The following is a 13,673-nucleotide window of genomic DNA, read 5'->3' as shown; positions in this document are numbered from 1 at the left end:
GCAGTCTACATATGCATGCTCCAGTCAATGCTGACGTACTCTGTGTCTATGCATTCATCATCTACAGATGTGACTGAAAACGTGTTTATCCTTATTCATCTTCTGTTGTGGGTATAGTTTGACATTGTAAGACTGAATGAGTTTTAATCCTGTGGAAATCCCCCATCACTGTTCCAGCTGCGCTACAAGATCTGGGCTTCCACTTGGAGAGGATGCAGCAAGAGAAACAGGAGCCCCCCACCCCCTCTGTCTGTAAAGCAATTAGCCAAGACTGCAGAAGCACAGGCCGTTACACATAAAACAGCCTTTTGTGTTTTTGCATAAGCCAAACAAGGTTTAGCTAGTTGGTGTGATGTTTCTGTGTTTCAGGTCTGACTGCATCGTGGTGTGATTAACGAAAGTATAAAAGTAAAGTGAGCGCTTACAGTTCACACTACACTAAACTGAAAGAAACAAAAAAACTGTGTCCACAAAACAGGCCTGGTAGAGTACAGCAAGCTGACATACGAGTGCACACGTGCAAGCTCCAACAAGACCCTGCAGCTCTGGGAAAAGTGTTGCTGCAATTTTCTTGGGAGTGTGTGAATAATAGGTTTGTGTGAGTTGGGTTTTCACTGGTGTTGTTGAGTGTGTGTGTGTGTACGTGTAGGTGTCTCATAGACTGTGTGTCTGCACAGTCTATGAGACATGGTTCCAAACGGTTAACATAAAATACACCATCCGCTTCATGCATGTCCTGTGTGGCTGGCAGCCCCAGTGTAGCACTTCACCCTTCATGTAACCTGAAGACCGTGTTAAGTTAAGTGATGGTGTCACCAAACAGGACAGACAGATTTTTTTTCACAGCACACAAAGCGAGCGGGAGGTCAGAAGGCGGGTAGGAAGTCAGTCTGTTCAAACATCCCTCCACTGAACAAACACGCATGCCTGGGAGCCAAGGAGCAGCATATTCAACTGGTTCACAGGAACTTATTCAGCCTACTAAGATGTCATGTTACTAAACTAAACGGCTCTCTATAGAAATGTCTTAACATTTGAGGAACTGCACTGCTAGGTTTTAGTCCATTAGTAAATTTGCTTAATCAACTGGCATGACCTTGACTGAGGTAGGGAATTCATCACAATTTAATCATTTGTTGACTATATGTTTTGTTTTTGTGTGTGTGTCAAAGGAACTGTATGGATGGATTGGCAGCTGCTAAAATTTTTGTCAGGCTGCAACTGATGATTATTTCTGATAAATCTGTAGATTATTTATTTGATTTATTGAGATTAAGACTACAATAAAGTCTGAAAATAGAGGATATAATAGCTCATTGCAAGTTCCAGAGCCTAAGGTGACGTCTTCAATTTGACAATCTGAAGCTGATTCTCCATGCTTTTCATGGTGAAATGAAACCAATGGCCTTCGTGAGGGTTGGAAATAAATCTCAGGCTTTTCCCCAGACTGTTTAGCTGAGGTGGTTTGCCAGCCAGGTGTTCACACATATCATCTTAGTGATCGATAAAATTATTAGAGAACATCCTAAGTAATGTTTAATGTGGGAGTGGTCTCTGTTTCTGGTGAGGTGGCCCACCTAAATTCTCCGTGGTGCGCTAAAGGAAATGTTTTGTTTTGGGGGTTTTAAATAATAAATAAATTAAAAAATTAAATAAATTAAAAATACATGCAAAACTGATACGCTCCTTTGACTTGGAAATTCATTTACATCAACTTTTTGGAAATGTTCAGTCTAATTCCCAGGTCAGTCTTTTCCACTGGATATTAAACAACATGATGTGAACTGTCAACTACACCACAGACAACAACACCCTCACAAAATACTAAAGGGGATGATATGGCCATTGAGCATCCTGTAGGCTCTTACCATGAACGTTACCATGTGGATGAGCCTGCTTTCCTGACTTCTGTCCGCTCTTGTGTCCTCCCTTGTGTCCACCCTGATTCCCAGCAGGGTGCCCATCCAAGGCCAAGTCAAGTGCAGGGCCTAGACCCAGCTGCCCCTTATTGGCGAGATCCTTCCTCTTCTTGCCCTTCAGCCAGCCCAAAGCCCGCCCCAGGGAGTTCCTGCGCTTCTTCCGGCCCCTTTTGCTGTGCTTCTCCTGGGCAAAAATTTCAACCACATCTTGGGGGAGTAGGTCCCCAAACCCCAGCGAGTCACGGTTTGACATACCACCTCACACCGGAGCTACGCCCTGAAAAATGAAAAAGAAGAGAGGGAAGACAGAAGTTAACTTTTAATAATCATCGTCAAGGCTCTACTTGTACTGGCACTCAAGGAGAGGTAATAATCAAAGAACCACCAGAAGTCTAGATTGATTCCTAACCTTCCTGGTTTGAATTAATGCCAGTATTGTGTTAATATTTTCTTATGGAAACTGAGCATGTATAAATATGAAACTTACTTTACAGTGAATGAACGTTATCTGACTGTATTTCTTACACAACATCTGATATTTGAGAGTTGGCTGCTGCAAAGGAATCTCTTTAACTCAAGAAGCTGCCAAATTCAGTGTTCTTAGAAACAATTACCAAAACAGTAATGAGATATGGCATTACTGTCTGCCTTCCAGCTTTGATTTCCCATCAACATAGCTCCTCTTTTCACTCTTTTCCATAGCTAATGTAGTGGACGTTGGTGCTTCCTTGAATGCACCACAAAAGCACCATGGTTCACGATGATGGATTACCCATTCCAAATGATTTCCATCTTTTTAAATCAAGTTAAAACTTTAAGAACGCTTAGGAAAGTGTACAAAACCAGCAGTCTGATGAATCCAAATATATACAGCATCAGACAGTGTCCATATTTGCAAAGTCCACCCCAATTGGTGTGTGTGTGTGTGTGTGTTTGTGTTTGTACGTCTCTGTGGGCACTGCTCACTCAGCCCATCCGCACAGCCTACACAGACCCCCCTCCTGCCACTAAACCAGACTTCACAGTTCTGCAAAGAAAGACCTGGCACCGCTCCCTTCATTCCATAACATGGAGTCATAACTCACAAAACCGCACCCGTAGCCTCATGCACTTTTACACACAGGCACAACAGCACACTAGGAAGAGTTGGAGAACAGACAAATAAACAGACACCAAGTTTCGATTCATATTTTAATGTAGTTTCTTTTTTGTGTTCCTTGTTATGTTTTATTGTGTTACTTCATCTTATATTCTTTTTTCATTCTCAGATGAATGAGCGCAGTGCTTCCTTCACCTTGCTGCTCTACTTTGAGACAGGTTTCCCAGCCGTGCTCCTTTGGACCTGTAGCTTACACCAAGCCTCTTCCAGCTGTGTACTTTATTAGATACTTACCTGCTAAAAGTAAGATCAGGCTCTTAAGATGATAAGAGTCAGAGCTTTTGAATAAGCACACAAAGTGCAGAAAGAAGGTGGGTGTAGAGTGGAGTCAGACAGAGAGAATTGTGAATCCCCGGGTGATTTGTTGTAGAGAAAGTTCATGAAAAGTTTTTGGCTGCTATGTTGCTTCACGGTCATGCATGAAAAACAATGCAGACAGATTTTAAGGCAAGCAATGTGTGAGCAATACAACCAAACATCTTTCAGTAACATAGCCTCTAGGAATACTTTCCTGCCCCAGACAAGACATGAAACTAAACCACAGAAACCTATGTCATGTTCTCTGAGGATTACACATTTTTCCAAATGGCTCCTTTTCATCACAGCTCTGTGCAATGCAGAGGGGGCGGTTGTGATGAGATGTTAGAGGACTCTGGTTTGGATATATCGTATAGAAGATTTTAGAGCAGATGTGCACTTTTTAAAGCCAGATACCACTGGTCATAAATAAACCTTTTATCAGTCAAATCTTGACAATGTCAGAATCTCACACCTGGAGTTTAGAAGACATGGGAAATATACACAATATCAGTCAGTGTATCCTAACTAACACTAATGCAATAAATCCGACGTTTATGGAGGCTATAATGTCCAATTTTGCTCAAACTGTTTTAGGGCTGTGGATTCAAGTTTATGGTCATTGGAGGCTGCAGTTTGTAGTGCTGTTAAACTGTGTTGTGTTATAGCCTAATGATCTACATTTAATAGAGATTATAGATAATATGGATTAGATCTATCTAATAATCTATTATTTTGTCCACTCAATTTATATCAATGAGGGTAAATAACAGAAACACCTCCTTGTATAATACACTGCAGTCCACCACCACAAACTACATCCTCCAAAATTATACTAAAGTAAAAAAATTAAACGGTTTAAACAAGAACTGAACGTTGTAACTCTCATGAAGAGATGATCTATTGAAGGACTGTTGTGTTAGACCGCATTATTTTTAAGTAGGTGCACCTATAAAACTGGCATGTGAGCGTAGGGAGGCCATGGTCTTCACTCTATTCTTAAAGTAGAAACAAGTCTACAGCATAGACTGGTCTACAGCCATGCTTGGGGCTTTGCAAGGCTGTACTTAGGCACAGCTATGCTAAATGCTAACGTCAGCATGCTAACATGATCACAGTAACAATACTAACATGCTGATGTTTAGCAGGTGTAGGTACCAAATCCGTGCTGCCTGCCAGATCCCTATCTGCACATGCGCAAAAGCGGTCCTGTCTGTCAAAGAAGGTTACCACAAATGTGCCTGTTCATAATTATGTGTGTAACATTATTTGATGCAAAAGGTAACCTTCAGTGTCCGTATAAGACGCCTCCGGGTGCGTCTGCCCTGTCTCGATCAGAAGCACTAGTAGCTAGCTAGGTATGTTAGTAAAAGGCGTTGACAGCTTCCCAAACCCCCTTACCCTTACCATAACAGGGGTGTGTGCCTAAACCTAAGTCAGCGATTGTATTTATATCGACCGGCTAAACCTACAGCTGTGCTTAGCAGCTTAGCCTCCTTTGTGTTGCTGTCATTATTAGAAATTAAAAATGTACTGTTAAATAAGGTTTTTCATATCTAAAGTATATTCCTATTACATCATAGTGAATAGTTTCATCTCCAGTGAATAAAAAAAGCATTTTGTTATCTTCTTTTGAAAGATTTAGTTGGATCACTTTGAATAGGCAGATTTGAGGTAACCTTCTTTGACACACAGAATAGGGTGACCAGATGTACCCCCCGTCCCCAGAAATGTTCCTGTTTTTAACTTTGTGTTAATCATAGACTGTATAAGGTGTTAACAGACCTGTAATAAGATTTTATGTGCCCAGAAAGACGGGACAGCAGAGCGTACAGGTGTTGTGCTGAAAAGTGATTGCCATCCGCGGGAGTGCGCAGCATGTTAAAGCTGTATCGCCCAGTCTCTTTATGTCTACAGCTGCTTTTATCTGGATCAAACAGACATAACGTGCAAATAAACATCACTTTATGTCAGTGGTATAGCAAAGGTATGTCTTCGTGATACTTACACGTACCTGTACGTGTACCTGAGTATTGGTAAAACCACAATAAACCTAAACTGAACGTTACGAAGCAAACAGCGGCAGGTCTGAGCTACTGTAGCGTTAGCTGCCTGCTCCTGGCTGCATCACTATGCTAACGTTGGGTCGCGTTAGTTGGTGAAGTAATGTGGAAAACGATATAACTTTGCACCGGATATTATTAGCAACTGCTCGGCGTTAGCTGGCGGGCTAACGTGACTTTCTCTGTGCTTCTCCAGCTTTACTAATGCTCACTTTGTTTTTACTTGACATCATCTGAACCTGTTTGGTCTGATGGGCTTCAGCACATAAACATTTATTGTTGTTTTGTATCCTTACGTGGAGCCTGTGTTTTGCTGTGAGCCTGTTGTTTTATGGTGTTAGTGGACTGCATGTCGTTAGCTGCCGTGTTGTCGCTATAGTCAGAGAGAGGCTCGGGAGTGCGCACAGGGCTGAATCTGACCCGGAGTCCTCACATTAAAAGCAGAATAGTGGCTGATGCGAGCAACGGAGAAAACAGGCGTGTGCTTCATTTCTAAGTGAGTTTTGAGCCCACTGACAATAAGGCAATGAAAATTTGATTCATTTCATTGAAAAAAACTTACATATAGTCCCTTTAACAGAATAATCCCAGTTGTGGTCAAATAAGTGTTTGTAGTGTAACCAGGCATGACATTTAGCCTACGTGATCATAGGCAATAATAGAAGCTTGTTGTTACCAATGGAATATGTGTTTGGTAGGCCTATGTCTAATGTCCTTGTTTATAGGCTATTTGGAAAACAAAATGAAGCCAATAATCAACATGACTTACTGCTTAGTTATATATAAAATAAAGACAAGATCTCTTTTGCAATTATCCTTATGACTCTACATAATTTAACTTGCTGTGTACCAACCAATCCAGTCCTTTTTACTTGTTGAAATACCTTTCAATGGCCAGTACAACTCATGTAATGCAGTATTCCACTTGCCAGAAAGTGACTCATTGATTGAAATGACTTGACCTCAGAATGACTTGATTTCATTCAGAAGAGTTATATTTGACATATTATAAAACCGAAATTGTCCCCCTTTTTTATTTAATATATAATAACATTATATTTTTTAATGACATACCAAACCAAAAATGCCCCCGTCCCCGTGGTCACGTTATGACAGAAGCACTTTTGCGCATGTGCAGAACGGATCTTGCTGGCGATATGCATTTGGCACTGACAGCAGGTATAATGTTTACCCTGTTCACTGTTTTAAGTTAACACGTTAGCATGCTAACATTTGCTTATTAGCACTTCATATAAAACTTCAATAGTTTGGCAGGTATTTGGTCTTAAACCAAAGTATTGGATGTGATAATGGCGATAGAGGAAAAGTCACCAAAGAGATTAGGGTTTATCCTCTGGAACCATGAATGTATGTACCAAATTGCATGCTGGTTGTTGAAATATTAGTCTCAACAATGCCGGTGGTGTGAGTGTGAGTTAAATCTGGTTTGAGAGGTTGAACACTCCACACTCATGACAGGAGTATGTCGCATATGAGAGGCTTAAGATGAGTAGTCCTACTTGAAGTACTTGAATGCTTTTCTAAACTTTATACATATGTGGGCGTTTTTGACGCAATCTGTTATCTTAATGTAGCCAAGGTGAACTTGTTATTCAGTGCAGCACATTTGAAGTGGAACAGTGTGTATGGAGTGGACATAAGGAGTGAGTTGTAGTGAAAGGCCAATAACAAGAAAGAGCATCCATCTTCTCTGGAGAAAAGTACTGGGCCTCTCCCTGCACTAAGCCCTGTGTTTCTCTTGCTCCAAATTACAGTCATTTGGGCATGACTAAGATCTGTGCATCTGTATTGGCTACAGTCGCCAAGAATCAGACGCCACTCTTGGACAAAGAGGGGGTGGTTCATTCATTTATAGCCCACATGGGCTGCTGGGAGTGCAACAACTCCTCATATTATTTCCATTACAAGGGGACCAGAGTAATGCTAAGAACTCTGGGACATGGAGGACCACCCGGCAGACCGCTGTCTGTGGAGTCCGGTCACAAAGAGTTGACTCATGCCACCATTGCTGTGGTTACGCATGACAACCTTCAATTTTCAGTTTTGCAAACAAATGTAATGAGGTGACGCACACAGTGGAGTGTCATTTAAAATTGTCATTTCTCTAAATATATGTTTGTTTGATGACGTCTACTTTCGTTGCCTAAAGAAAATGTTACATTTATTTGGTTTATCTAGCTGAAAAGCTACTGTCCCAATCCTCTCTCTAACAAATAAGCTTCAGACTCGCAATCTTTCTTCAAAGCCAAAGCACCATTGCCGACATAATTACAGAGTTGCTTTATTGTACCAGCAATCAAACTTAACCCTTAACCACACCTCTCAATTCATAAAAGTTGATACACAAACTATAGGCACAAAAGAAGAACTTCAAATCTTTTTTTTATAGTGTGTTGCACAAATGTAGCTAAACCTCCACCAGCATTGCCTACACTATATCACATCAGGGTGTATCATATTATCATAAAGACTATGTCCAAGTCATATACCCTAAGCTGATTTAGAAGAAAATGTTGCATGATCTCTCTCCGTCTCTCTCTCACACAGACTAAACTCACTGTGGATTTCCAGCCCAGCCCCAGTCCTGCCGGAGCAGGCATGTGTTCCAACCTGCTGTTTACTTATCCTCTACAAAAGACGCCAGGCTTTCACATTGGATAGGAGGTACTGCTCAAACACATCCAACCTCAACCCAGTGTGTCAATACCTGACATTGAGAGGGATGTGTACCTATCAGCATGAAGTAAATTGGGATTGATAATAGTTTACAGTCTCACCATATTGGGAAATGATGATGTGTATTGATTGTGTACTTTTGACAACTATATGTCCGAGCAAATGTATGTCCCCTCTCTACCATTACGCAGACAGGTAAACAGAGTTAAAGCAAAGCAAAGCACTGACACCTACATTGCCTAAAGCAAAGCACAGCAGCATAGCTTACAGTAAATCCAAACCTAAATCCATGAATGGACCAAATATCGCCATCTTACACTGAGCCCTACTTCTTAAGGAGGGATTTACTCCACAACACTGACTTTGAAATAATTGCCTACTGTTTGATTGTGAATATTTTTATGACACCCATTGCATTGTTTTTGTGTCAAAACCGCACCCATGTGGTAAAGAATTAGGTTCAAACATTTGATAACAAGTAGGGTAAAACGCTAGTTGATCCAAATTCAGAGTTGAGCTACCTTAAAAAAAACTCTGTGCGTAACAAAACCTATGGTAAACTCACAATACTGATTTTATGCTCAAGTGTAATCACACCCTTATCAACTTCAGCAAATATGTGAATTTCGCAAGCAGTGGTGGGGGAAGGGGAGGGGTCTTCAGGAACTGTAACTCTGACTGCGTTGAGTCACACAGGGAAGCTGACGGAGCAGACTCTAGTGCCTCATGGGGATAAGGCAAAGCCGAGAGGGAGTGGCGGTGATACAGGCAGCCACCTTTGTTTGAGTTAGGATTGTCTTAGTTTAACCAGGAGGCCATTCACTTCTACACCTGAGCTGCTGGGTTTTGCATGTCATGACCATAGGTCATTACTTAGCAAACGGTGAGAAAGGTTAAGCTCAGGCTGACTGTGGATGGTCTCCACAAGATGGATATGACAGAGGGGCTGCAACGATTATTTTCATTGCCCATAAATCTGTTGATTTTCTTGATTAATCGATTATTTGTTTAAAAGATAAAATGTCAGAAAATGTGAAAAATGTCGACTAGTGTTTCCCAAAGCCCAAGATGATGTCCTCAAATGTCTTGTTTTGTCTATAGCACAAAGATATTCAGTTGACTGTCATAGAGGAGTAAAGTAACCAGAAACATTCATATGTAAATACTCAAACTAATTGTTAATCAAAATAGTAACTGATTAATTTAATAGTTGACAACTACTTGATACTACTGATCTATCATTGCAGCTCTATGACAGATTAATAAGGTTAATATTCTCCTTTTGGGGGAAAAGAAGGATGCTTTGGATCTGTTCCAGACTTCCTGATGTGATCACCAGCTTTATAGTCAGCCAGTTTTGGCAATACCAGCTTTTAAACCACACTTAAAGTGACTCTGTAACTAAATGGTAAGTGTTGAGCAGTGTGACAACTGGTGTTGCTGTGCAGCACCTGCAGGCATCAATCAGGGCGTTGGCTGTCTTTCTGGGCAATATTAAACAAAGGAGAGCAGACTTAAGCAACAATGTCTGGGGTACGACTCTGCACACTCATGTGCAAACACTCCACCAGGAAAGTGCTGTAATGGATGAGGAGGTCACCAAGACACAAACTGGAAAAACGCAATTCCACAACTTAAGGAGGTTTGAGACCGGAGACAGTTGGTGAAATGACTTGAGGGGAGCTTTTTAGGAGAGCTCTGTCCTATTCCACAGCAGACTTATTTTTGCATCGACAGAGAGGATTACAAGAAATATAAATACATTTCATCTCAAAAGCCAGGGTTCAGGGTGGCCACAAGTTTTCTATAGTTTGGTTCCACACAAACATATCAGAGTAAACATATCAGAGTAAACATAGAGTGACGAAGGACTTGGCCTGTATGACAATCCCTAACTGACATTATGTGGTCCCTTTGTTTGCTGCAGAAAGGATTCAGTTTCAGAAAAACACCATGTAGGTAATGACAGTGATAAAAAATACACACAACAATGCTGTAAGACAATAATGACACAAATAAACCAAAATGCTATGTAAGTGAACTCAGTGAGGTTATAGATGTTGTGTGTGTGTGTGTGTGTGTCTGTGTGTGTGTGTACCATACAGAGATCTGTAGATCGGGTAATGTAAGTTGGCGTGCTGCAAGGCCACTGTAGCCATGCAGCAGCTTGTCTGGTAAGAGCAGCAGCTGCATTCCTGAGAGATTGATAATTACCCACTTCAAATCTGCTTTCACCCCTCCTCCTCCTCCACCACACACACACCTCCTCCTCCGTCCCTCATCCCCTGCTCTTGTTTTCCCATCCTCTCTCCCGCCTGCCCTGCCAAACATCCCTCATACAGCGCAGTGGCCTAGGAGACCAGGCCATGACAGAAAATTATAATGGCTGGCACATGAGAGTCATTTTGAGATAACATTATAACATGAGGTTGTGTTCACTGGCCGAGATCATTGGTCACTGTATATTCCCTTTAGAGGAGAATCACAAATATTTTTATCTGTGAAAACAGGAAGATTTTCCTTTAACAGAATATGTGGAACAAGTATGAAAAACATTAACACATGCAGGTGACAATTCTCTAAATATATTTGGAATTGCTGATATAATCTGACGATGGTGAGAATTGCAATTTCCTGGTAAGTGATCCGAGTTGACACATGTTTTGAAATATGATCTGAAGTCATTTGCATTCAATGTACTGTGTGTGTCAGTACCTAAACTGCTCTTAAGTAGGGATCATTTTCATTAACAAATAATCTGCCAATATTTTCCTGGATTAATCACTTTATCATTTTGTCAATAACAAGTCAAAGAAATACTGCAAAGTACTCAATATAATTCCTCATAGTCCAAGAAGTGGTTTCAAACTCCTTGTTTTATGTGACCATCAGTCTAAAACCCAAAGATATTCTGTTTCCTATCACATAAGACAAAGAAGCACCAAAAACTAAAAAAATTTTTAGTAGGTCATGTTTGGCATTTTTTCTTGAAAATGCCGTAAACGGCTAAATGATTATCAAAATAACTGCAGATTCATTTTCGGTCGACTAATCGATTATTAGACAAATCGTATATGCTGATATACTGTAGTTGACTGTACATTACATAAGAAGTGCACTTCCCTGGGTTATGATACAAATTAACAAACAGATTTTGGTCCAATTGTCAATTTTGATAAGTGTCTTTAATTACATTTTTAAATAAATTACATTGAAATGTGGTCAGTTCACACAATGTTCCTGTTTGAATGCCCATAATCATAGTTTCCATTGTTTCCTTCTTTGTTTCTTTTGCAAAACAAGGACAGAAAAATGATGGAAATTTGACTTTTCTTTGGCACAAGAGGTGGCAGCTAGCAGAGCTTTGTAAAGTGTGTTGTTTGCTTTGCTTCCAGGGGTTGCCTGGGGTCTTAGTCTGGACTGCAGCCTCTGTGGAGCTTAAGACCCCTGAACTGACAGGTCAGTCAGGGGTGAAAAAGAAAGTGTTGTGCAGCAGCAGCAGTGACCAGCTCGCAGCGTAGGCAAACACAGCTGGACACTTGGGGTTTAAAAATAAATCCTGGCATCTTTGTGACTCTGCTCTGCCCCAGTCAAAACAAAAACTCTGTAGCTGCTTTTAAATCCTTTCAATCTGGGGTTAACTCAGTCTGACAGTTGCCAGAGTGGACAGCAGTCAAAGAAAAATGTAGTGTGGGAATTAAAAAAAAAGTCCTCCATTTGGACCAGAACTTGTATAAACTTTCAGAAAGGCAAGAAATGAAAGGATGTGAGTCATGCCTTAACGCCCCATAACGGCTATTGATTAAATCTTTCACAAGTGTTGATGAGGAGTCACTGATGAAATGCTGATCAGCTATTTCTTCTGATTAACAGCACACTGTGTCCTACTCATCAGGAAGGAGTGTCCTCTCACTACAGGCCTGCATCGCATCACACACACACACACACACACACACACACATCGTCAAGTGTCTTTGTCCATTACAACACCAACTGTTCCTCCTGTTGCCGTCTCTTAACCAATAGCTTTCCCCCATCCCTGGCAGCTTCGTCACTGACAAAGTTTGAGTGAACACAGTAATCAAGTTGAAGTTGACCCTACCTGGCTGCACCATCCCAAATACAGAACACACACTTAGTCTTTCTTTCTAGTGAATGTGTTATCCTGTCCCACCCCTCATCTCTCACTGCCATCATCCAGTCTCTGCTTTGATGTCTGTCTTGATCTTGCTCTCAATCTCAGGTATTTCACCATTCTCCGCTGTACCTCTAGTGCTTACATAACACAACTGTAATCTCCATGGGTACAAGCCCTGGCATGGCAGGCTGGCGCAGAAGGAGCACCAGTAAGCACGACACACCCTTTCTAAACAAATGGCTCTGTCTCAGCCTCACCTTACAAGAGGTAAAGTTGAAGCAATGGAGCTAAAAAAAAAACAACAAAAAAACAGGGGCCAACCCTTGATTGCTGGAAGTTCTGCAGAGTTTTCAGAAAAGTTTGGATTTGGAGCTCGCTTCCAGTCCAAAGTCCAGGAGAGGGCCTGAGGTGGTCCCGTTATCTCTGTCAGGTTAATCAACAAACAGTGGATCTATATAAGAGCATTATGAACTGCTGCACATGGACTGTCATGGCCGGGCTTAAATGAAACCAAGTGTCACAGCACCATGCTGTCAAGCAGTCTCAATTTGCTGCTGAGACAGTGACGGGAAATAACACAATAGTCTTCGTTGTCATGCGTTCCATAGCTGAGGGAAGCACTACAGGTCATAAATTACCTCTGCTAAGGATCCATCAAGGCCAAGCTAAACAAATCTCCCACACCTAGTTTTCCATGCATGCCTATACTCAAGCTGGATCTCTCGCATTAATTTGCACCTCACTTTATCTGATTACACATTACAATACTTTTGACTATAGTCTTTATTTTTATTGCTGACCTTTTTATTATTATTATTTTACATTAAAGCAACAGGTGTAGAATAGCCTAATCAGACAACATGATGCAACATCTTTCCCTAAAATGTATTTTCTGTACATCCATAAAGGTTTATTCAGTCATTCATCATGGTGTCATTGTACTGTAATTTTAGGAAATAATGCGAAACTAATATATTCCATTACTTGATCATGCCAAAGCAAAGTTTATGAGGCTTTTTAAAGAGAAACTGGCAAAAGACACAACTAGCCTACACGTTTCTGTTAAAACTTATAGAACTTGATAAAGAAAAGCAGCTGTTCATCATACCTTGTTGAACTTTTCTGATCCAGATGGGTGGATTCACCCTCTCTCCATTTGAAGCGTCTCCCGGCTGCGTTCTTCCTCTCCAACTCCAAAACTTTCACCGTCCGAAGGAAAACTTCAGGTGAACCATTTCCGTGAAAATCACTTGAGGAAGCGACTGGAGTGTGGATCTGTTTATGTACCCGCGCGGACTCAGATTTGCTGGATGGCAGCAAAACGGACTCCTGCCCTGTCGGTGCTGTTCGTCTGCGGACGTTCCAGCGGACCGAAGAGGGGGAAATGAAGGGAAGTCGCG

At 41.2% G+C, this 13,673-nt stretch overlaps 1 protein-coding gene across 2 annotated transcripts in view; it reads right to left on the bottom strand.

Moving 5' to 3' along the window:
• LOC119910283 (uncharacterized protein KIAA1522 homolog) overlaps nucleotides 1–13,643 on the bottom strand; it is a 30,466-nt gene extending 16,823 nt beyond the window's left edge. Inside the window, exons 1-2 of one of the 2 annotated variants that reach the window (XM_038728798.1) lie at nucleotides 13,382–13,643; nucleotides 1,869–2,196 (exon numbers count right to left, since the gene is read on the bottom strand). In XM_038728798.1, coding sequence (XP_038584726.1) covers nucleotides 1,869–2,172 — 304 coding nt within the window. In that variant the 5' untranslated portion in view covers nucleotides 2,173–2,196; nucleotides 13,382–13,643. The remainder of the gene's footprint in view (nucleotides 1–1,868; nucleotides 2,197–13,381) is intronic. The other variant, XM_038728797.1, reaches the window with a different exon arrangement.
• Between the last annotated feature and the right edge of the window lie 30 nt (nucleotides 13,644–13,673).

The sequence above is a fragment of the Micropterus salmoides genome, unplaced genomic scaffold (genome assembly GCF_014851395.1).
Source record: "Micropterus salmoides isolate LMB-PRFRI ecotype aquatic unplaced genomic scaffold, ASM1485139v1 Ms_hic_scaffold_19, whole genome shotgun sequence".
In the NCBI taxonomy this organism is placed as follows: Eukaryota; Metazoa; Chordata; class Actinopteri; order Centrarchiformes; family Centrarchidae; genus Micropterus; species Micropterus salmoides.
This window is presented reverse-complemented; position numbering and strand designations above follow the sequence as displayed.